This window comes from Zootermopsis nevadensis, unplaced genomic scaffold (assembly GCF_977971745.1).
Source record: "Zootermopsis nevadensis isolate Lab colony 2312 unplaced genomic scaffold, Znev_1.0 Znev_ptg000028l, whole genome shotgun sequence".
Classification (NCBI taxonomy): Eukaryota; Metazoa; Arthropoda; class Insecta; order Blattodea; family Termopsidae; genus Zootermopsis; species Zootermopsis nevadensis.
This window is the reverse complement of record NW_028259160.1, coordinates 20,847,455-20,872,831: the sequence shown is the minus strand read 5'-3', so window position 1 is coordinate 20,872,831 and position 25,377 is coordinate 20,847,455. Positions and strand designations below refer to the sequence as shown.

General features: G+C 37.0%; 2 protein-coding genes across 4 annotated transcripts in view; one reads left to right on the top strand and one right to left on the bottom strand.

Annotated features, from left to right (window-relative positions):
• The window catches only part of LOC110833717 (neuropeptides capa receptor), a 123,246-nt gene extending 100,819 nt beyond the window's left edge, over positions 1-22,427 (bottom strand). The window contains exons 1-3 of one of the 3 annotated variants that reach the window (XM_087357831.1): positions 22,287-22,427; positions 22,067-22,166; positions 6,636-7,286 (exon numbers count right to left, since the gene is read on the bottom strand). In XM_087357831.1, the coding sequence (XP_087213957.1) occupies positions 6,636-6,933 (298 nt within the window). In that variant the 5' untranslated portion in view covers positions 6,934-7,286; positions 22,067-22,166; positions 22,287-22,427. Of the gene's footprint in view, positions 1-6,635; positions 7,287-14,003; positions 14,104-15,124; positions 15,364-22,066; positions 22,167-22,286 lie in introns of those variants that run through there. The other 2 variants (XM_087357833.1, XM_087357832.1) reach the window with 2 other exon arrangements.
• LOC110831699 (uncharacterized) lies at positions 18,454-25,345 on the top strand. The gene is made up of 3 exons (XM_022067989.2): positions 18,454-18,525; positions 21,730-21,817; positions 22,318-25,345. The coding sequence occupies exons 1-3, from the start codon at positions 18,468-18,470 to the stop codon at positions 22,892-22,894; spliced, it is 723 nt and encodes a 240-aa protein (XP_021923681.1). The 5' UTR covers positions 18,454-18,467; the 3' UTR covers positions 22,895-25,345.
• Positions 25,346-25,377: the final 32 nt, after the last annotated feature.

The following is a 25,377-nucleotide window of genomic DNA, read 5'->3' as shown; positions in this document are numbered from 1 at the left end:
CACGAAGATCGACGTCGTACCATCAACGACTTGTGCGACATTGTTGGGATAGGCTATGGGACCTGTCAGCTGATTTTAAAGGAAGAACTCCACATGCGACGCATCCTGTCTGAGGACCAGAAGCAGAATCAACTTCTCGTTTGCCAGGAGCTCAAAGATCTTGCAAGAACCGACCCCAACTTCCTTTCTAATCTCCGTGTGACTTCTTCCTCTTCCCAAAGATGAAAATTCAGCTAAAGGGAAGGAGTTTTGAGACGATAGAAGAGATTCAGGCAGAATCGCAGATGGTGCTTGACAGGCTGACAAAGAAAGATTTGCAGGGATGCTTCCAGGCTTGGCAGCGGCGCTGGGATCGTTGTGTTCACTCCCAGGGGAACTACGTCGAGGGTGATGGATGAATTTAATACCTGAGATAAGTGTACGGGTTTTTTTATAGGCGCAGTCTAGAAACTTTCCGATCGCACCTCGTACAAAGGCTTGGCGACATTCATTAAAATAAATATTCATGCAACATTAAGCTTACTTGTGGGGGCAAAGACGAAACAGTGATGAAGCATTGCGGTGGTCCGTTCACTAAATCAACCCCGTCTGCCCTCACAAATGCAGATTTCCTTAGTTCGTACGGCCAAATGCCGGAATACTAAAGTTAGTATGCTATAATGGCAACAGTCACGCCATTATGATTCACTATTCACAATAAATGTACCCTTCGAAATTACATAACCTACACAGTTAATATGGGGTATTCAAATAACCCGGGAATCAACCAAAAACACATTTTTAACACGCAAATGTTACATGCAAATGCACATGAGAGAGAGCGTTATCTATGGTCTAGTCTATGAACTATTATTTATACATCGTACATTTTACCGTTTTCAGACAATTAAACTCTCGGATGTTTGTGAACAATATAATTCCACTTGTTTCATCTGTGCGTTTCCACACCGCTCATTAAATGAACATCTGTTTTCATGTTTTGGATTCACAGCACTTAAATCTACTATAATATTCTGTGTTATTAAAGAGGAAACATAACCTCAAATAGCGATATGTCCGTTCATCGTCAGTGATAGGTACAATCGATACATTAATCGATTCTATCATGGCGGATCTGCGAATCAACATTATTTTATGATAATACATATTTGGTACACCAAAGGAACTATATATAGGTTACCAAATATTCTAAATTGATCGCTGTTAATCAGAATAAAAATAACAACTTTTCAAAACGTCAGGTATTATATAATAATCAACATTCAGTAACTGAGTTTAGTTTTTTCCAAAGGACTCGTCTGAGTAAACATTGCATTTTTTTCAAGTGAGGATAAAATACACTCAATTTCTAAAACGTTGCGTTCTGTTCAGAATATTTTAAAACGAAAAATTCAATGAAACCCCGTAATACTACGTCACAAAATACATAAATTCACCCGAAATTCTCTTGACTGAATAACAGACAGATGGAACATGTGTTTTATACAGTAAACTCACGTCCGATTGTTTAGAGCTGGTGATTATGATACCAACCACCATTCTGTGGTTATAAAACTGTCTGAGAAGTAGACAAACAATAGCAAAATAGTTTTATATGTAAAGATTTAAACTTAAAAAAACACGTTTGAACCCGTATTATAATAAAACTTCAAAAGACTATTGAGATAACATCACTACTAGAGTAAAGGCCAATGTCGAATATCATCTTCGTAATTTGAATACACAGTCACCTCTACGTCAGCCTAGGTTTTTGAGGTTATGGTTGATATCTGAAGAATTCAAAACGTATAAAACGTGATGAGATGGGTCTGTCAGATTCAGAGAGAAGAGATTCAAGCACGAGATAGTGAATTAAGTTCCGAGACATACGAAATAATTAATTATATTTTGAATAAGTAAGACTCTCTACAGCAGTAGAACGAATTTATTATTTTGTTTCTAAGGAAAACGATTAAATTAACAGCAGTAATTACAGAGAAATATCTCTGCTATCACCGACATAGAAGATTTTAGCCAACATTATTCTGCCATTTAAGGTTTACATGCGTCATGTTTGTGTTTTTTGATTAAAATATATAATAAAATTCAGGTCAATACACAAAACTTTATTTAGATGTTAAAATTTAAAATTTTAAATTTGCGCCATTCATCACTATAGGGATGTAACATTTAAATTTTAAATTTTAACATCTAAATAAAGTTTTGTGTATTGACCTGAATTTTATTATATATTTTAATTATTCTGCCATGTTTAAGTTCACGAAAACAAATGTTTGGGGGAATCTTAGTGACTTTGTCTTGTAATCGTCAGGTTAATAAATCTTAAGTCAATGTTTTAATCAGGAGAGAGATACTGTACAAAAATTTAATTGATTCCGATATAACTACGCAACTAATTATGTAAAATCTTTAAATAAGACCTAGGCCTTATGGTAGGTCGTATGCTGCATTTTCTGTTTGGTAGGTTTTAAACAAAGATAAAATATTTAAACTTTCCTTCACAATGCGCCACTTAACGTCCAAAACCACAGGGGATTGGAGTTGAACGGGATCCATCTTTGTCTAAAGCATTGGGTTTGAAGCCAGTTTGGTTAGCGAGAACATAAACAAAGGCTCTTTTAAAACACAGTAGAGAATTTTAACTTGAAACAACTGCAGATAAGTGGAATTTCATGTATCATAAATCAGACCGCAGGACAAAATAATGTTTCAAATTTCGCTGTTGTTATATTCTTGAAAATTCTTACGAAATTCAAACGTTTGTGAACGACGGTAAATAATCAGAATTTCGTTCACGAATATATTAAAAATAAAATAAAATCCGAGGAATCCTTTGTAAAATACGGTTCAGAATATTTTGTGTTCCCACTGCTGTCTAAGAACCCAAAGATTAAAATATTTTTACCGCAATCATATGGGCGTGAATTATATATTCTTTCGTATCAAATGTAAAATATACTCGAGGGTCCAAAATATAAATACATTCAAATTTTGTTTTCTAAATTTCGTTTCTAAACCCGAAAGAGGATAGATCACTTGAAAGACCTAGAAAATTTTTTGTGTGGATAATATTAAAAATAAATGTATATATGGTAACGATTGAAATCGTATGTCTTATTACAAGGATCGGGTCAGACTCTTGTGTGATTTAATCGATAATACTGCACTCTGACTTACCGAATATAGGGGATATGGATGGTTACAAACTGATTTATGTTAGGAAGATGTCTCCGTCTGGTATCAAATCACGTTTGTCTGAGCACAGCGAAATTTTGGTGTCCTTCATTATCAAAATACAGATGCAGGACACTAATTTAGTTTGTTAGACGTTGTTAGACTTTCTTTCCGCGGGCAAAGAAATCAGTATTTTACAAAAATATTTACGAGTATGTACTTTATCTGTGATCTAAAATCTAGTTTACTGTTCCTGATTTTCGTTCTGAAGGTTGTATGATCTAAGGAAAATCTACATTTAAATAATTATGGGATACATAATAATTATTCAAATTGTAGCTTAAATGCGTCATGTTTGTGTTGATTAAAAATATATATTTATTTTCACAGTCTATACACAAACGTTGTAATTAAATGATGTTGTTAAAAATTATATAATATTAAAACATTATGTAGTATAAAATATTATATTTTGGGGTATTTACGATAAAAAGCGCCAAATATAATATTTTATACTACATAATGTTTTAATATTATATAATTTTAACAACATCATTTAATTACAACGTTTGTGTATAGACTGTGAAAATAAATATATAATAATTATTATCCATATCAACTTTCGTAAACCAACATCACATATGTGAATTTATGCTACAGACGAACACACAACTGTCGATATTTAAGTCACAACGTGGTAATAGAATCAGGCTAAATACAGGTAATACAAACCGAAATATTATTTACGTTAAGCCAAAACCACCTGCCTCACATCCTCACAACTTCTATCCCTTGTAATGATATCCCTCCGTTTTGTAATTCAAAACAGGCGCTGTTTCAGGGGTCCATGTACTTTGAATCCTTTGATAGGATGTCGCAAGACGACATCATATCGATAACGGGTTGTACCGCGGACAGCGGATTTGGCTAACAAATACCTCCAGTTCAAGGCACATCGAAAAGACGCCGAATTTAGATAAACTGCGTGTTAGCACGATCCGAGGTCACCCATGCAATACTACAAATGGCGAGAAGGTGTTTCACAACTTCACTTCCATGTCCCAGTCACAACAATATGATTTCGAGTTGCAAAATCAACTGATAACTAGCGTCTAGCGGTTAGAACGCTGGCCTTGTAATCCTGGGGTCTCGGGTTCGATTCCCGGCGGTGCCCGAATTTATTAACTTGTGTTGGGCAAGGCCGTGGTCTAGGCAACACGGAGTTTTACTCCGTGGCATCCCAACAATTACTCCATTCACACACAGAAGAAGGCAATGGCAAACCACTTCTGGATCATCTGCCAAGAACGTATATGAACAGGTCCCAGTCCGAGAAAAGGATGGAAGGATCCTGTTCATATGGACCTGTCGTCAGACAGAACACTAAATAATAATAAGATGAGGTGGTCTAGCGGTTAGAACGCTGTCCTTGTAATCCTGGGGTCTCGGGTTCGATTCCCGGCGGTGCCCGAATTTTTAACTTGTGTTGGGCAAGGCCGTGGTCTAGGCAACACGGAGTTTTACTCCGTGGCATCCCAACAATTACTCCATTCACACACAGAAGAAGGCAATGGCAAACCACTTCTGGATCATCTGCCAAGAACGTATATGAACAGATCCCAGTCCGAGAAAAGGATGGAAGGATCCTGTTCATATGGACCTGTCGTCAGACAGAACACTAAATAATAATAAGATGAGGTGGTCTAGCGGTTAGAACGCTGTCCTTGTAATCCTGGGGTCTCGGGTTCGATTCCCGGCGGTGCCCGAATTTTTAACTTGTGTTGGGCAAGGCCGTGGTCTAGGCAACACGGAGTTTTCCTCCGGGGCATTTACCGGTTTCTCCGTGGCATCCCAACAATTACTCCATTCACACACAGAAGAAGGCAATGGCAAACCACTTCTGGATCATCTGCCAAGAACGTATATGAACAGGTCCCAGTCCGAGAAACGGATGGAAGGATCCTGTTCATATGGACCTGTCGTCAGACAGAACACTAACTAACTCCTAGATTTCGCTATCCTCAGTATCCTAGGTGACCCGTCGAATTCACTCAGACAAAAGCAGATAATTGGACTGAAAATTATTTTAGCAGTAAATCCTGGTTAAGATTACCCCGTGGGAAACATAAATCTTTTAACGTAAGGGAGTTTAAAATATCATCCTTGTGAAATGAGGGCACTGGAATCCATATAAAGAATGACGCAATCAATTTTAATCAATGTTAATTTGTATTCGTTCTGAGTTTGTGTTGAATCAAAGACTTAATCAACGGTGGGATATTTGTTGGAACTGGGGGAAATTTACGTTCGGATATTTTATTTCTCTGTTGTTGTTCACACTGGTCTGCGTGCTTGTGTTTGGTTCTATTACGAACTTGAATTAGTTTCGTGTCTTCGATCACAGCTTCGCAGTAAAGCCTTTGTAAGCTGTGTGTAATGTTGAATAACGGTGGATAAATTGGGGTCGCACAGTACATTTTTAATAACACCGCCCAATAAAATCTCACGGAACGGATGTTGGTATCATTTTGTATGATTTGTGGTCACGTGCACGTTACAACTTCATTAACACGCCAAAATATATCAGATGTAACTATTTAGCACAAGCCTGGTTTGGCGTCATATCTATTTTATATGATATTAGTTGTGAAAACAGAATAATTTTTTATTCTGACCCCATCTTATTTACAGAATATTCTTGTTTGTAGAATCATTCCATCTATACCAAAGTCTTCCGCGTGTCATATTTAGTTCCGGGTTTCAAATCAAAAATTTATTCCAACTTCTGATATTTTCCATGTATCGTAATAATACAGGCATACCTCGGATATATTGCGTTTTCGGTTCCAGACCACCGCAATAAAACGAGTCACACGAATTTTTCGATTTCCCAGTGGATATAAAAGTTATTTTTACACTATACTATAGTCTATTAAGAGTTCAATAGCATTATGTCTAAAAAAATATTGCGAGAACATTGCGAGAATTACCAAAATGTGACACAGACACACGAAGTGGGCAGGTGCTGTTGGGAAAATGGCGCCGATAGACTTGCTCGACGCAGGGTTGCCACACACCTTCAATTTTTAAAAATAAAAACGCAATATCTGCGAGGTATGCCTGTATTTTATGACGAAAAGGCTACGTAATGAAGCAGTTTCCTACAGAATCCTCACAATTCATCCACCTCGGGTTGTAATATCCTCTCCACACCCCCTCAACGTGTTTACGTTCTAAGATATCACGTGTGAAAAGAATATTTTAAGGTCTACATGATACCAAATATTCCCTCAACACAATTTTCCTTCAATTTCATAGTAAAAACAGGTCTGATTTGCTTCAGATATCATCAGAGACATGGATTCTATCTAAAATACAAAAACATTTACGTGCTATATTCATATGTTCGGTGACACCCCCAAGCGGGATAAATGTGAAGTAGTTAACAGACGCTCACTTACCTAGTAGCAGCAGCGTGAGATCCGACACGGCGAGGCTGAACAGGTAATAGTTGGTCGCCGTTCGCATTGACTTGTTCCGAGCTATCACCACGCAAACCGCCACGTTGCCGACGACGCCCGATACGAAAATGGTGACGTAGATGATTGTGACGGGCAACACCACTGATAACGGGAGGTGCTTGGGCCCCAGGATCCTCACCAGATATTCCTCCATTGTCTCGTTCATAACAGCAAAACGTGAGACGTTGTCCGTGCCTAGAAACGCGATGTTAACACGGGAGAACTCGGAGACTTCCATCGCGTAAGGTTATTTCAACAAGCGACGGTCAACTTTTACGTGTCTTTTAGAGTTGTTACTCAGAAATGTCACATGGTTGTGAAAATTATCTATCACATCTCAAACTGTCATGTTTATTTACAAATAATTCTGTCAGAATTACACGAAACAATGTGTGATACGCCTACAAATCCATAGGTTAGAAAACTCGATGAAAAATATCGCGAGAGGGCAGCACCATCGTGTGTTAACACCATTAATCGTTCTCCAGCACATCTTAACGACACATTTCGTCTTGTAATTCACTCACAAAACACTCTCCTTTCCTCAAAAGTTATTCATTCATATCTTGAGCGTTGTTGTTGTGTTTAAATCTGAAACAGAAAACAATTAAATAAAAAATAGTCCCGTTCTAAGTAAATATGAATTCTGACACTTGCCGTCAACTTTATACGGGACTGAATTATTATGGGCTGGTTGTATCGAAGTACAATTTCTTCTATGTCAGAATCAAATTGTCTAGAACAGCGAAAGTTGACCGATTCTGAAAAAAATCATCGAATCAAATTTCCCAAATTTCGGTAACTATTTTTATAATATATATATATATATATATATATATATATATATATATATATATCACTTCAATTTATTACACTGCGCGTCAGGATCACGTACATTTATAAATTCCTTATTACGTCTATGGCAACAATAAAAAATGAAAATGATACTCACGAGGAATTTAGGAGGAGATTAAATTCCGGAAATGCTTGCTACTTCTCAGTTCAAAATGTTTTGTCTTCTCGTCTGATTTCTAAGAACTTGAAAATTAAAGTATACAAAACAATAATCTTGCCTGTTGTTTTGTATGGGTGTGAAACATGGTCTCTCACTCAGAGGGAGGAACACAGATTGCAGGTGTTTGAGAATCGGGTGTTGAGGAGGATATTTGGGCCTAAGAGGGAAGACGATGGGGCGTGGAGAAAACTGCATAATTATGAGCTTAAAAATCTGTACTCCTCTCCCAGTATTGTCAGGATAATTAAGTCGAGAAGAATGAGATGGACGGGACATGTAGCACGCATGGATGGGACAAGAGGTGTGCACCGGGTATTGGTTGGGAAGCCTGAGGGGAAGAGACCTCTGGGGAGACCTAGACGTAGATGGGAGGATAATGTCAGGCGGGATCTGTGGGAGATAGGAGTTGAAGGAGACTGGATTTTGTTGGCCCAGGACAGGGTCCGGTGGAGGGCTTTGGTTGGTTCGGTGATGAACCTTCGGGTTCCGTAAGCCATCTGGTTGGTTGGGTCCACTATTTGGGAAGCCTGAGGGGAAGAGACCTCTGGGGAGACCTAGGCGTAGATGGGAGGATAATGTCAGGCGGGATCTATGAGAGATAGGAGTTGAAGGAGACTGGATTTTGTTGGCCCAGGACAGGGTCCGGTGGAGGGCTTTGGTTAATTCAGTGATGAACCTTTGGGTTCCGTGAGCCATCTGGTTGGTTGGGTCCACTATTTGGGAAGCCTGAGGGGAAGAGACCTCTGGAGAGACCTAGACGTAGATGGGAGGATAATCTCAGGCGGGATCTATGGGAGATAGGAGTTGAAGGAGACTGGATTTTGTTGGCCCAGGACAGGGACGAGTAGAAGGCTTTGTTGATGAACTTCGGGTTCCCTAAGCTATCTAAGTACTTAGGCCTATGTGAACTTACATGTAAAAATCGTTTATTCTATTTATATATATATTTACCGCCATGTGTCAGCAGTAACAATACTTGTGTTAATGTAACATAAAAGTAGGTACGAGATAATTATCAGAATAGGTCCTCAAAGAAAGTACAAAGTTTGAAACTCTGAAATGATTCTCTGGCATATGAGGCCAAAGACGGAATGTCCAAGCAAATTATCCTCAGCGGATCTATTTAATCCCTCCAGGCAATCCTTATCCTACATTACAACAACATTCAACGTAGCGTGAGGTGGACGGAGTTACTTACCAGAAGCAAACACAATAATTTCAAAGATTTGGTAAACACACACAAAATTTAGGCAAAGAGCACGTCATAACTGGCCGGAAGGGAAACACAAGTTGAACAAGAAGTTTACGTCGAGAGTAACGAAACTTTGACGTGCGGTGGTAAACGAGAAATGTTGATGCGGAGAAAGGGGAAGTCAGTGAAAGGAGAAATGTCAAATGATGGCGTTTCACAAATAAAACAGCCAGCGCATACCATGAAAGTAGATCTACGGTACAAGTCAGGGAGTATAACATCCGTTTCGTTCTTCAGAGCTAATTTCGCCGTCTTTTAATGAACTTCGAGGTTCATTACCGCGTTTACAAAATATCACACCACTGGATCGTGTAGTAATACATATAAATCCAGCCCATGTTCTCATAACCTCTTTTATTGAGATTCGTTTTAATAATATTCTCTTATCTACGTCCAAGTGGTGACTTCAAGTTTTCCGAGTAAAGTATTTATCATCTCCCTCATAATTAAAGAATAAATGTCCCGTTCTTGTTCTGAAGGAAGCCATTATGATTCCACTACGCAAATTTATCCATACTCTTGTGTGGCTAGACCAGGGGTGGGGAACCTGTGGCCTTCTAGGTCCTTAAGTGCGGCCTTTTGACTGAACACAAATTTTACAGAACAAATCCTTTTATCTTTATTAATACAGGCTGCAACCAAATATTTAAATGTTTTCCAACAAAAAGCAGACACAACAGAGTCATTAAAAGATTAGTTAACTTTAAAATTAACAAATAGTTTTCATTTTTTTGAAATTATTAAGTACATACTAGTTAGATTTTTACAAAATTATGTACAATTTTTAAAGTATATCTAATTGAAGTTTCTTGAATGCGGAATTATTTGATTACAGCTAAATCAATGCGGACTTCCAACATAAAAAGTTTCCCCACCCCTGGGCTAGACAAACCATATAATTAAATGTTAAGAACATTTTGAAACTCTTACAAGAAACAAAAGACGTTTCGACTACAAGTACTATTTAATAATAATCTTTAAGCTCTGAAATGTTAAGGATGTAACTACATTTCGCTGCAACATATTTGCCCACACTAACTGTTGTCCGTAATCTTCCTCAGATGAGTGACGTCTATTTTAAAAAAAACTCCTACGCACTTAAGTGCCAGATGTATCTAAGGAACACTGATTACATTAAATCGTCCAATAGTTTGTTTATCATCTGAAAAATTTAGAACAAAATTAATTTATATTAGTTTCAATAGGGGACAGATGAAATTTATCTGTCGTGTATAGAATGCTCAGAACACGACGACGTTTCGGAATATGAATTTTTCGAGAAAGACCGACGACTTTGAAATGTGAGGACTGCGTTTTTTAAATTACTTTCATTAGAGCCTGTCCTAGACTGGACTGGAGTGGCTCTGAAAGTGGGCAGCGGCTTTGTATGACTAATACAATAGTAAACATTTTTTATGTTATACGCAACATAACTTTTAAATCGTAGCCGAGATGCAAAATTAAGATGAAAACTTTGTAGTTGTTGCATGATGGTTTTAACAAACAAACAAACAGGTCGGGCTAAGTTCGCGTTTCTAACAGTCAAATCTAAAACTTCTTGACGATGGTGAAGAGTCAATTGAATACAAATTTAGTTGGATATTATCCATCGTCTAGTAATAAAACGTAAAACGACGTTTCGGAGATGGGGCTCTATCTCCGTCTTCAGGTTCCTACTCAGTTGGGCCCACTAGATAGGGATTAGCTCTATCTAGTGGGCCCAACTGAGTAGGAACCTGAAGACGGAGATAGAGCCCCATCTCCGAAACGTCGTTTTACGTTTTTTACGTTTTATTACTAGACGATGGATAATATCCAAGTACATTTTTATTCAATTGATTCTAACAGTCAGTTTAACTACTGATAAATATGATAATTTAAAATCATGACGTATGAATAAATATTCGTACGAAATTTACGTATAATTTAATACGAGTCTTTGTTTAAGGATGTATGAAAAGTAGTCTAACTGAGGTGTACACAGTATATTACTATGTGTTGGTAATAGTTCAAAATTTTCACAATCGCCATGTTAATTTCTTTTAAATAATAAATCTAATCATATTTAAAATGTTCTGTTATTGTATCTGATGTTGCCAAGAGAAAACACGATACTTTGTGGTTCTACATCCAGTATTCTCTTTGGAAAGTTGGTTATTGATCAGCTGTAAAGATATTAGCCGATATTTATCGAACACATTGGTTTTTCTCCGTGTTCACAAGAATTCCGCCTAAAATGTTGTGTAACTTTGTCATTTAACAGATGAAAGCTGCATAATTTGTCCAAATTACCGCCCCTCGAACTGAGAATCCTTGTAATATTTGTTAAAGAATTAAAATTACGAAGCCCCAGTTTCTTCATTTGTTTGTTATGTATCAGAAAATCATCTTTTAAGATTGCTGTCTTCTGTCACCGCTGTGAAAACTTAAAATCCTACAATCATCATTTAGTTGAAGTCACCGTTTCAAACGACATAAGATGATGATGATAATAATACATATTAAGCATAATCATTTATGAAGCTCTATCCTAATGTTAAGAACTGTGTTCGTATTAAGTTTGCAGTGTGACAATCCTCAGCTGCGCGGACGCGTGAACACATAATTATTTAAATTAATTATTCGGTTTTGTCAGTCTAATCACAATTATATTTAAAATTTACAAATAAGATAATTAAATTATCATTTTATGTTATGATAATTTAATTATCTTATTTGTAAATTTTAAATTTTAAATATAATTGTGATTAGACGGACAAAACAGAATAATTAATTTAATATCTGATTCACAATATGACGCAATTATACTATCTTATACATAATTATTTCTTTGTGATTGTCGAGAGTCTGTGTAGCCACTGTCTTAATCTCGTCCCCCAAAGCCTGAGTAATTAAATTACAAATTCTTATTTTATTTTCTATATATTCATAGCGAATTCATGTTTTGGTATTACGCGGTGTAAGCCTTCTATTTCGGCACAAATTCTGTTGCAGGCAAATAAATAAATCTCATAACAGAGAGGAATAAAAAATTTGGTATTCGCGTCATCTTATCTATCGTGTGGAGTTTTCGAGCTACGGAACCCATCTTAACCAGGAGTCGAAATCAGGACAGATTTTTAGGTGTTTTGACACATCTGTTCTTTGTTACAAACGATGAGCATTCCAAATTTAGTCAAAATTAATTTACCATTCTCGACCTGTACGCTTATATACATACGCAATTCAATTTTTTTTTTTTTGGGGGGGGGGGGGGTAGGATATTAATCCCTAAAATTACGTGATGACCTAAAGAAGAACACAGTAAAGGCGACTATTTTAATACAAAATTCAAAATTCAAAACTGTATTTATTCTCAGAACATAAACAATATTTTACCGCCGGTGTAACGGTTTAATTTTTAAACATTTTCAGTTCAACTTTAAACCACGTTTCGCTGTAATAATAAAACCTGGTATAATGTAGAAACTGTTACAGACGATCTTATAATTATAGAAGAAAGTACTTCTCAAATAGATTTGCTGCCTAAATGTGAACGAGTTTAATCGCGGTGTATTTTAATTAACTAATAAATTTTACTTTTTCTATTATATAAGAGACTTCGAATTTTAAATCCGAAGCACCCTTACTTACAGATTTGCGGGCCATCGTGAACAATTCACTAACACTTTATTGACGTTAGCAAGTCATTCAAAATGCTACGACAAACATATTCACAGAATAGTGTATCATAATATTTAAATAATTTGTTTATTTCTCGTAACTGTTCACTTAAAAACGTACGTAATTATTAAGTTTCTATATATAAAAACCCATATACAAACAAACTTTTTACACTTTAAAACCTCATGAGTTTGAGTGTTCTAAAATGTAAACAGTTGGTTTGTATATGTCAAATCCTATACTACGCGGTATGCAAAGTTTTAATTAATTATTAAGTAATAAGAATTTGTTTAATATGCGGAGTGATACAATATTACAAAAAAAAAATTAAATGTGTGCCGGGCCAGAGATTGTGAAACCCTGGAGTATGATTTCATTTGAGATTCAATTCATTCTGTTCAGAGAAGGCAGTGGAGGTTGGATTGGCGACTTTCCGGTTGACGAAAACACGATTGATTACAAATTCTTCTCGGGCTACCAGCCATCTAAGGTGGTTTAATGGAGAAAACACAAACGTTTCGAGAAACATATTTGTCCTCGTCCTCAGGGTACTCAGAGAAAAGTTGGTGTTTTCTTCATTAAACCACCTTACACGGCTGGTAGACCTAGAATAAGTCGCCGTGAAAGCTTCAGATCACACAAGATTAAACATTAAGTCCTATTGCTTTCAAGGGGCTATTTTCGTATTTGATACAACCCGAATTTCTTCATAAATATATGTAATTCCTAATTATTACTGTCCTTCTCAAACAATTAAATATTCCCATATTTAAAAATAATTATTATCTATCTTTATAAGACGTTACGAGTTCTCCGTGAATTCTAATATGTAGTTCCATCGGAATTTCTAGTTTTATTAACATCCCTCCTAATAACATTTTATTTGCATTATATATTTCGTCAAATGCAGTAACATAGATTGACTAAATGCTGTTAAGGCAGTCTCCATACCGATTAAATATAATTTTTGTTTAAATCGTTAAAGCAGAATACGTCTTTAAACAATGAACTTGACATCATTACAATCCATTCAATACGTCAGATTCTATAATGTTCTTGGTCTGTAGTACATGGAATCGAAAACAGATCTTTTGGTTCGAAACCACACTTACGATATTTTACAGAAGAAGCAGAGTTAGTGTTACGTTTCTTTCAAATTACACGAACTCTTATTTTATCATAAAATTAACATCCAGGTGAATAATAATTAGGAATAAATAAACATATAGGATTAACATACGCTACACGTGAACTACATTAAGAACGCATTTCGACATAAATTTTATCAGAATTATTTATGAGACTACGCAGTTTAGGAGCCTGAAAAAAAAAAAAATTTAAAATCTACGGCCCTGAAATCCTCAAATCTGACGCTTACCTGCCTAAGATGAAAGTCCCTTTGTATAACTAGTCAAAGGTTTCAGATCAACTCGATTAGGCGGTCTAACTTAATGGGATTTTATCCTCTGAGCAGTCACCTGAAGATGGAAGAAAGACGAATATACGAAACGCTTTGAAAAGTCTTTAACGATGGACACAATCAAACAGAACGAAGTTTTACAAAACCGAGAGGTTTAATGGCGTGTTTATCCAAATAAAAGGTATGTTTTAATGACGTTGAATTACATGTTTAATTTAGTCTGTTATAAGATAGTGTAATTGCGTCATATTGTGAATATTCTAACAATTATTTATTTTAATCCGTCTTATCACAATATTTAAAACATTTAAAATTTCTTATAATTAAGATAATAAAATATCATTGATGTTCCATATCGATTGATCGATTTACATTTTGGAACATCTTTTACACAACATGTTTCAGTTTTTATAAAACCATCATCAGGTGTAAATTATTTACGAACTTAAAATGTAAATCGATCAATCGATATGGAACATCAATGATATTTTATTATCTTAATTATAAGAAATTTTAAATATTGTGATAAGACGGATTAAAATAAATAATTGTTAGTCTGTTAGTTTCAAATAAATTTTTGCACTAGAGGAATTTGACACTCGCTAATATAAAAAGTAACCCCACAAATAAAACCAAAGTTTCAACACTGTTAACACAAAAGACCATAATTAAACAAGATTATGAGTCAATTCCATCCACTTCCAATGTTTACAATTTATTCCCGTAGGATGCTGCTTAATGTTATCCTTTATGGTTTTTTTTTAAATTGAGCCCCTCAAAAACTACGCGTATTAAAATTAAACATTAATTATTTTCATTCTATCAGATGTTTTTCATTTACAGACAGAGATAATTTTTCATAAAAGAAACACTTTGGATAAAATTGTTAGAGTAATCGAAGTTTTTTCAAAAGCTAAATAAGACGGTAATTTTTCCTTCGTGAAGTGGCGTGTTCTGACAAACTAATTTCGTCGTAATTTTTGAGAATTTGATGTTTTATGTAAACACGTAGGCTCAGTGAACTACAACATCGAAATAATAAATGCGATATTCCTATAACTCAAGACAGTCACACCTACCACATCGACGACAGTATAAATGTTTCATAAGCTCTGCCCTGCGCAGCGTAGCCATGATATCACTCCGACAAAGTGACTGAGACGAATTCAGAGTGGACGGAGCCTCCTCGTCTGTCTATGAACGTCTGTAATACGCCCCGGTGCCGTACTTGGACGACTGAACGGTAAGAGACGCGATGCTAGACTGACTCGCGGATTCGAGACGCAAAGCGTTTCGTAATGAACTGACCTACGGCGCAGGCGTCAACAGCAAACAATCGTCTTCTTGACAACTGATCAAGTTTATGTAAGAGTACATTTTACAGAAATTTATAATTGTTCAAATACTTAAAACATCTGGAAACATCAGTAACAAAAGATGAACGATATTAGTAGAAAAATACATTGCGAATCGATTCATTCTGAGGGGAGACCATAAATAAAAGTGTTTTAATACGAACACTGTAGATGTATCTAGAACCAAGTACGACGAAAATAATGAGGAATGTGTTGCTGAGTTTTGCTAGGTTAAAAAGTGTGACTGAAACTTAAAAATCTGTACTCCTCACCCAATAGTCAGGGTGATTAAGTTGAGAAGAATGAGATGGGCTGGGCATGTAGCGCGCATGGATGGGACAAGAGGTGTGCACCGGGCACTGGTTGGGAAACCTGAAGGGAAGAGACCGCTGGGGAGACCTAGACGTAAATGGGAGGATAATCTCAGGCGGGATCTATGGGAGATAGGAGTTGAAGGAGACTGGATTTTGTTGGCCCAGGACAGGGTCCGGTGGAGGGCTTTGGTTAATTCGGTGATGAACCTTCGGGTTCCCTAAGCCATCTGGTTGGTTGGGTCCACTATTTGGGAAGCCTGAGGGGAAGAGACCTCTGGAGAGACCTAGTCGTAGATGGGAGGATAATCTCAGGCGGGATCTATGGGAGATAGGAGTTGAAGGAGACTGGATTTTGTTGGCCCAGGACAGGGTCCGGTGGAGGGCTTTGGTTAATTCAGTGATGAACCCTCGGATTCCCTAAGCCATCTGGTTGGTTGGGTCCACTATTTGGGAAGCCTGAGGGGAAGAGACCTCTGGAGAGACCTAGACGTAGATGGGAGGATAATCTCAGGTGGGATCTATGGGAGATGGGAGTTGAAGGAGACTGGATTTTGTTGGCCCAGGACAGGGTCTGATGGAGAGCTTTGGTTAATTCGGTGATGAACCTTCGGGTCCCTTAAGCCGTCTAGTTAGTCTGAAATTAAAATCCGCAACGAAAATTTTGGAGTGTAATTCTCTAAAAGTGTAACTCTGACGATGAGAGGGATGAAAGCTGTGCACCATATAATAATCGGACAGGACGTGGGCATAATGGGGGGACCTTCCCCCCCCCCCTCCGTTTCCAAATGCGGCAGAAAATTAGGTGCAAGGTTAATTTGAACATTATAAATTTCCATGTAATTATAGCTTATAATAACAACAGAGAAGACGGGAAGAGCTGAAAACAGTCTTCGTGTAGTTATTATTCTAAACAAAGCAAAGGAGAAAGTCTGTAGAATTGAACAGTCGCCTGGCATGTACCTATTTTGTACGACATTCCACCCCACGTTTTGCTGTAAACAACTAAAATCCGGTTCTTGCGAATGTTTCTTCAAAATAAATGAGTAGGTAGCATCTAAACGTACAAGAAGACTCAAGAAACTGATTCCAAAACTCATTAAAACCGAGTCGACGATGTTTTATAAGAAAATACTCATTATACAAACGCACGCGAAATAAAGTTAGTTGCCCGCGGGCGTGTTCCTTTAGCTTATAATCTTCCTTGTCGCAGATTTCTTTCAGTTTTCTTTTAACGTTGGCAGGCCTCGCATCGCTTTAAAGCAACAACTAAGCACGATAATTTTATTATTTACCTTATAAAGCCAAATTAGGCTTCCAGCCTCATTGAATATCTGACGTTAAAGCAGTCTTTTTACGATAAAAATTAATTGACAATGAAACGATGAGGACTGTCGATTGAGTGTTGTAGATCTAAGAACTTCACTGTTGGTGAAGGACTTTGGTAGTAATTAAATTTTAATTTAAACCCATGTTATTATAATATTTTTCAATCAAAATGCAGATTTTGGGAAATTGGGAGTCGTGTGACTCAGAACTAGGTCGGAAATTTCGTAAAATAGAGACGGTGATGTATAAATCCTGGCAACAGCCAAAGACGGTTTGGATAACAATACGGAATGTTAAAAATCCTATTTTCTTCAGTGAAACCAAACGACCTGAACGCTATCAGGAAATGATTACGAGTTTAATTTCCTTTTTGGAAGCTATCGTAAAGAGACCTCGTTTCAACAACACGGGACTATAGCACGTGACTTTTGATCAGTCTATATATGTTTAATTACATAGAGCTACATTCAGTTTCCGTACAAATCAAGTAAGAAATCATCAACCGATTGTCTAGGTCGTCTGTGTCGTAGTTTTGATGCTAAAAGTATCGGATATTACGTGTTTCTGGATAAACATTCTCATAGATTCATGATAGGCTTATTGAGATAAATCACCACCTTAATATTTCGAAAAGAAAGCTATTTTGTGAGGTTTGTTTCATTCGGAGAAGATATCATGTTTTTCTATGTTTGTAAGGTAGTATATTTGCGTCATATTGTGAATTAAGTTAATATTTTAATATTTTCCGTCAAATCACAATTTTAATAAGATAATAAAATATAAAATATTTAAAATATCATTTCACGTTCCGCATCGAATGATCGATTTACTCCATATTTATTAATGTTTTATTTAAATCATTGCTTTACAGACTAATATTGAACATCAGATGAACCACGCCATATATAAAAAACAATACCTTCGTTCTAATATATAAGAGTAATCTGATAAGAACATTTCAATAAACTGCATAACATTGTAAATGATTGTAATTCGAGTTTTTAAATTTTACCAATCTAATTTATACCTGAGGACGGTTAAATATAACCGAAACATGTCGTAAGAGAAACGTTCCAATTTGTAAATCGATCATTCGATGCGGAACGTGAAATGATATTTTAAATATTTTATATTTTATTATCTTATTAAAATTGTGATTTGACGGAAAATATTAATCTCTATGTTTGGTTACGATACTTTCTTCGAGCTGTGAAATAAAATACAAAAATTAAACACAAACATAATTTTGTCCAGAGATTGTTCTAGTTTATCTTATAACCAGTCAGAAAAACAACACTTTCAGTTTGGGGTCGAACGCGGGACCTCCGAACGGTATGACAACATCCCCTTCACCCGGATGTTAAAACATAACAAGATGTCTGCACATAAATAGCAAGACAGCTGACAGCTAGCGACAAACGAGCATCATGAGACGCCTCGTCCTTCTGTGTTTTGTACTGGTGATAGTGGACAACCTGCAAGCAGGTAAATTTGTTTTTGTGGCAAGTCTGTTAACTACAGCTCACGTAGAATACCTGTATATTTTTCTTTATTGGCCCACGTGGCTTTTAACGATGTTTTATCAACTTCAGTGGCTGTATAGTGTAGAATGAGATAAAAAGATAATTTTATACGATTGTAAAAATAGGTGTCAAGTGGTCGTGGCCTATTAAAACATTCAGGATATCGGGTGAGTCATTCGCGGTTCGAAATCCACACCTCCAGTAAAAGAAGCAGGAATACTGAATCATGGCGTGTCTCTGTCCACGGTAAAAGAGTACATTGAGACAGGATGAAATCCGCGTCGTAAGATACTAAAAATTGATATGTAAAGATGGCGGAGTGTATCATGTCTCTGCGCTGTACACAATAAATCTCGGTTGATAACGATGAATCTAGTTGCCTCGAATTATTTTCTTTGAGGTAACTGAGAGAAACGTAAAATTGACATTTGTCAAACATTTAAAGCTGTCAATAACGTTCCAGCAACGGAACTTACACGATAACCTTGAAAATATGTCAGCAAACTTTTCTGAAATTAAATCCAGCATCCAGTAACACGGCAAATTATGTTAAAAGTGAAACGATTGTCAAACAAAACAGTTTCCATTATTCTGATATCTGATTTAGTTCAATTCAACAAACGAAAATCAAAAACCATTTTAATAATATCCTTCAATCATCGCATGACTTTTTACCGCCGTTCTATTATATTAACTTGCTTCGTGATTCGTTCAATTTCGTCTGGTGTACAGCCTTCTAAACATGAACCAAGACTGTGTGCTGACCTTGATTCATTTGTTTACATTACGTCATTAACTAGCGAGTATCACTGCCCTACCGCCAGAGTTCAGTAGAAACTACTTCGTGTGACGTAATCAGTCCACAGGAAAGTGACATACGAATTCTTCCTATTCCCGACCGCAGAACATTAATCTTAACACGCGTTCGTTGCTTTCCGCTGCTTTCGTATTATCAACACTCGCTTATTTGTTTTGTTTCTGTTCTTGTTATTCTATAATATTTCTACTGTTTCAAGTATTACTCATAAAGTTTATGTCAAACCAAGGTCTGATAATATTGCAGCACGTGACTTCCGAGGCCGCATATGCCACTCTCGCATTCAGTATGTGTGCACAGAGAGAGAGAGACAGACAATATGTAGAAACGATAACAGGATTCGATAGATATCGATTCTACTTGTTACGATGGGATTAGACTTTGTCTCCATGGACCTGCGGCTGCTAACGATGAGTAATTTAATATGGAACAGTGGTGAAATGATGACAGAAAAACGTAATTAATCCGAGATAAACCTATCCCAGTGCCTTTTTTGGAACCATAAATCACATAGAGTTTCTGTCGGTAAAAGTTGAATGGAAGAGATCGCTTGGAAGATATGTGTACATGGGAAGATAATATTAAAATAGATCATAAATCAATCTGGTGGGAATATGTAGACTGTATTCATGTCTTTTAAAATGGGGGTCAATGGGAAGTTATAAACCTCCTTGTTCCATAAAAGGCTGAGTATATCCAGATCAGCTGAGCAACTATTAGTTTCTCCAGAAAGACTCAGTGTCATTCGGACCTCGAGTTCTTTGATGGTAGAAAATTAAAGAGAGCAAACAAATATTAAACAGGATGAACATTCAGTGGCCTTGAATATTTATGTTATGCAATCCCGCAATACGCTTACTTTGTCCATATTCAACAGTTGCTTCAAGCGACTGGCAACTCTCGGTTTATGAACGAGTTCCATTCTAAGACGTACGTTATGTCTATCTTGCATTCATGAGCTTTTACAATACTGGACCAGTTTAAACCATAATGACGAGCTATGTCCACCTGCTTCTAACCTCTTTCTGTCCTCTTTATGATGTCTACCTTAGTTTCTAAATTAAAACTGCGTCTTTTATTAGTCTCAAGACTACAGTCGCGTACTGTCTAAGATAATCTAGGCAAAGCAAGTGATGATCCTATTATATTATAATAGGGGGAATCATCGATTTATTTCACACGAGAAAACATTCTACGCGGCGTGACATATAAACCAAAGTTTTCTACTGGCTAGATTAGTTTTATTAACCAAGAACTTCAGTATAATTATCATATAATAATTTTCTGATAATTATCGTAATAAATACATTTTTTAAAAGTCATTTACTTAAATCTTACAATTATGTTTTCTATACGTTTGGCATTTCGTTTTATAAGGAACTCTATCTACTGGCGACTTTAAGATATTTTGAATGAATTACGACGTTCGTTATGGCAAATGTTCGTAAATCGAACCGAGAGTTGCCTGTACTGTTTTTTTTTACAATGGCTGTACGCAATCAAACCAGCAAATGCGCGTCATACATTGTGGTAACGCTGAATTTCCATACCAAGTACTTGAAAGAAGACCCTTACAAGACTCTGGACGTAACAGAATATACTGGATATACAGGTAAACCTCGATTTGCGCCGATTCAGAATAACGCCACTTCTGAAACCAGAAAGTCAAAAAGTGAAAAAAAAATTTACTATTATTTATAACATTTTACAATGTTTCTCATACTGATTCTTATACTAAATCGTAATTCTTACATCGCTGATTTTGAATAAAAATTATAAATACAGTCACCTCTGCAGTCATTGCTAAGTAGTTGCGAGATAATCATATAAAATAAAACAGTCGATGCAACAGGCTACGAAGGTAAGTGCAATGCAAGTGAGTCATAGCAGAAGAAAACTTTTAGAAAAAATGGAGAAATTACTGTCCCTATGGGTAGATGACATGATTCAGAAAAACATTCGCTTCACTCAAATTGCTATCACGGGTAAGGCGAAGTCAATTTTTGAGGAACGCATGTCAATGACTTCCCGCTGATTTACATTATAAAAAGTGTTTCAATTTGCGCCGGTTCGTGCAGGCGTAAATCGAGGTTTACCTGTACTAAGTGACAAGGGGACCTCGAGAATAACGAAAATAAACGGAGATGGGGCGGACGAATTAAAAGGGTACGAACGGAACACGAGAGAAATAAACTTTAAAAAGTTTTAAAAAAATTAAGAAAAATTCCCAACGAATGACGATTAAAAAAGGGTCATATTTCCTTCTTTATTTCGAGATACTTTTTACGGTAGTTGCAGGAAGTAGAAGACATGTCCACATTGTTTACACCACGATACTATGTTTTCCAGGGTCCCTGACGAGCGACAGCGAGAAGTCGAGACAAAAGCGCTTCGTGCTGAAAAGGCTGTTGAAACTGAAGAACAACTTAATCGGCAGGTGTGGTTCGTCACAGATGTGACCAATTCCTTCAGTAAATAAGTTTGATACACAGGGCGGGCGCAGAAATGTTGCGGGGGCAAATCAAGGGAACTATGAGACAACATTCCAAGGTCACATTATTGAACTTGGCTTTATCGGGCGGGTTTTCCATGCCAAGACAAGTTTTCACACGTGGGGAGGAACAAGAATTAGAATGTGTCGTGCAAGACAGAGGTTCCTCACGAAACGTTACAAAATGATTTTTACCTTATGACGTTGATGTTTTCGCATCATCGAAGCTCACACTGTCCTCCGATATTGTGCGGAATTGTAGACAGTTTCAAACACTTCGTAGGTCTCTGCAACCCTGAAAAATGATAAAGCAGTTTCGTTGCTAACCACGCAGGGCTACAAGGCTACGTACATACAAACGCACGCATGTGTGAAAAAATTCAATTACAGAATGTGAAAAAAAATTATTTTGTACCTTAATGTTGGTAGAATAATTTTTGTTACAGTTTACTGCAACCTGCAGGCACGATATCAGCGAGCGGCATAAAATCGACTGGTTTTTCAGCGTTTGCTTCAGGAGGAAGTTCAAGCAGTAATTATGGCAGCTCTGGAAACATAGGAAGTTCAACTGGAACTATCGGTGGCTCCGGGAGTCTATATGGTTCCATCGGAAGTTTTGGTGGCTCCGGGAGCCTATCTGGCTCAGGTGGAAGTTTCGGTGGCTCCGGGAGTCTATCTGGCTCAGGCGGAAGTTACGGTAGCTCCGGGAGTCTATCTGGTTCCATCGGAAGTTTTGGTGGATCCGGGAGCCTATCTGGCTCAGGTGGAAGTTACGGTGGCTCCGGGAGTCTATCTGGTTCCATCGGAAATTCTGGTGGCTCCGGGAGTCCATCTGGTTCCATCGGAAGTTTCGGTGGCTCTGGGAGTCTGTCTGGTTCCATCAGAAGTTTTGGTGGTTCTGGAAATAAATACTGTTGTAAGGAAACGTATGGAGATATCGGTCGTGGCTTCTCCAGTTCCTCGGTGCAAGCTACATCTGGCGGTGTGTACAGCAGCGCCAGCAGCCAGGCTTATAGCCACTAAGAAAGAACCGACGTTTCGAATTAACTGCATGGTTATAATTCTTCGCCCTTAAGATACTTTCCATACAATTCTGGAAGTGAAGCAGTCACATGATCTGTTATACTCAGAATGATATTGAATTGTAGTGGTTGGTATCACTTAGTACATCCAATCACGGCACAAAATCTGAAAAGGCTGTACCCACTTCTCCCCTGACAAGCTGTGAGCTCTGAAATAACACCAGGACCTTTCTGTTACTAACAGATTTGTAGTAGCAAAGCTCACTCGTAACCTGCGTAATCCGATAATTTGATAACTCTAATAACCGACACTTGATGCCAGATGGACAGGGAATGTTGCCTTGCCTGCGTTAAAATCAATCAACAGATCCCACGTTATATAAGTACATACACTAACCGTCACTCTTACTTGCACCAAAGTTCGGGCTGCCTTCCTAAACGTCTTTATGACCAACGTTTCACCTCCTTCGACAAACCTTAGGTTGTTTCTAGGAATTACATTTGCAAGTAATTTTCAACATTAGTGACGCGTGAAGACCTCATTTTTCATCCCATAATATTTTCACCTCCTAAACGCGACCTTCAGAAAAGTTATTTTGAAAATTTACCACAGTGTTTCAAGTACTGAATTTATTTTATAACACTACTTGCAGCATAAATAATAATTATATAATGAAAGTCATTGTAAAAACAGAGAAATGTTATAAAAATTAACGACGTGTTTTCAAATTCTGAAATGAGTGGATAAAAGGGCTAAATTCATTCAAATACTTCTACTTCTGGTAATCAAAGATGGACACAATTGGATGTTTTGTATGATGGCTAGTTGAATGAATGAGCTGGCTTCGTAATATGGAGTCCTTGATTAGTTGACAGCATCTCAGCTAAGCAAAAAATAACAGCTTTAAACCGAATCTTCATTACCGTATTAACAATCAAATCAGAATCCTTCTAAGGATCAGAGGTTTGTAACTTGGCTCCTTCATCCCCTTTCTGGTGGTGTAGCACCAAAACAACATGTGTCCACTTCTTCACCACGCAGCTGATCACAAAATTAAAATATGTAAAAGGGAAAAAAAAAAACCACTGTTTGAGGCAAAATATTCAGCATAAATCAATCCTTTCATTACCAGCTTAGAGAATAAAGAATATATAAGGATTCACCAGATGTGACTGACCATCCTCATCTTAAAAACTGACAAATTTGTGTCAACATATAGTATGATAATATCTCTTGCCATTTTGTTCACAGTCAAACAGAGGACATGTTACTCGCACAATGTGATAATTCTAGGAGTATCAGTAACCATAATTTTGAATGGTAAATAATTTTAAATTACAAACATCTACTAAATACATACTGAAATATTTTTGAAATAAGCATATTAAGACATTACTTACATTTTTATTTATTTCTTTACGCGTGAAAACATTTAGCGTGAAAGTCGTTAACGGTTTCATTCGCGTTCGTGTATTACACTGAGGCGATGCTACCAAAAGTAAATCAGCCTCCAACAACCCTCAATATAAAAATTCACTGAAATGTCTTCAGCACTTTGAAAGATGAAACCGTATCACAGGACGCTGAAATACGATGTCCAGAAGCCACTGTGAGTGACTGCAACAGAACTAAAACTCTGCCCTGGTGGACCGCAATCACCGCAGCAAGCTGAATTAAACCCCAGTACACGAGATGCGTTCTTCACATTACACAGGTTCGTTTGAAATCATACATACAAATTTTAGTCTCAAGTTGTACATCCAAAAGGAATTATGCAAGTTAAAAAATCATGAGTCCACGAATCCTTTGAGTTATCAACACACTCAGACAGTACAGTGACTGTGACCGGTGCCATCTGGTACACTTCTGATGCTCCGTTTGCATATGAAACTTCAATAATGCTGATATGCACCAATATTAGGTAGGGAATTTCATGAACAGCCATGCATTGTGTGTAAAGCTACTACTTACGTCCACCAGATGCTTCGTACGTCAAATTGCAACATGTAACAACGGTGATAACTTAAAAACTTAAGGATTTTCAGACCCTTGTTTATATAAACGTATCAAATTGTTTTTGGATGTACAACTCACCACTAAAATCTGATCAAATCACTCTGTATAGGCATTTCGTTTGCATATTTAATTGTAGTAATCACGTGTTCTCACGTAGGATGAGTTTATCACAGAAAAATATTTGCTAAATTGGAATAGAGTTAGTAAGTTTCATAGGAAACTGCTTGCACATGGGGTGGAGGGCATGACAAGCAGAATGTGGTATTACTCGTCAGAAAATATCACAGTCCAACTCATGTTAAAATACTTTATGCCAGTTTTATCTCAGTTAACGTTTTTGTAAAATAAACATGCAACAGGTATTTGAATTTCAGCTGGGTTATACACAAAAGAATGGTGCGGTTTAAAAAGTTAATAAAAAATTTATTTCTCACCTTACACGGGCACAACATACACCGTCAGCGGCG

Bases quoted from the DNA above. Each gene is read 5' to 3' on its own strand.
- LOC110831699 (XM_022067989.2), top strand. From the start codon at position 18,468: ATGAGACGCCTCGTCCTTCTGTGTTTTGTACTGGTGATAGTGGACAAC. The intron at 18,526-21,729 runs GTAAATTTGTTT...TATGTTTTCCAG, and splicing joins AGTGGACAACCTGCAAGCAG to GGTCCCTGACGAGCGACAGC. The intron at 21,818-22,317 runs GTGTGGTTCGTC...TTTTTGTTACAG, and splicing joins AAGAACAACTTAATCGGCAG to TTTACTGCAACCTGCAGGCA.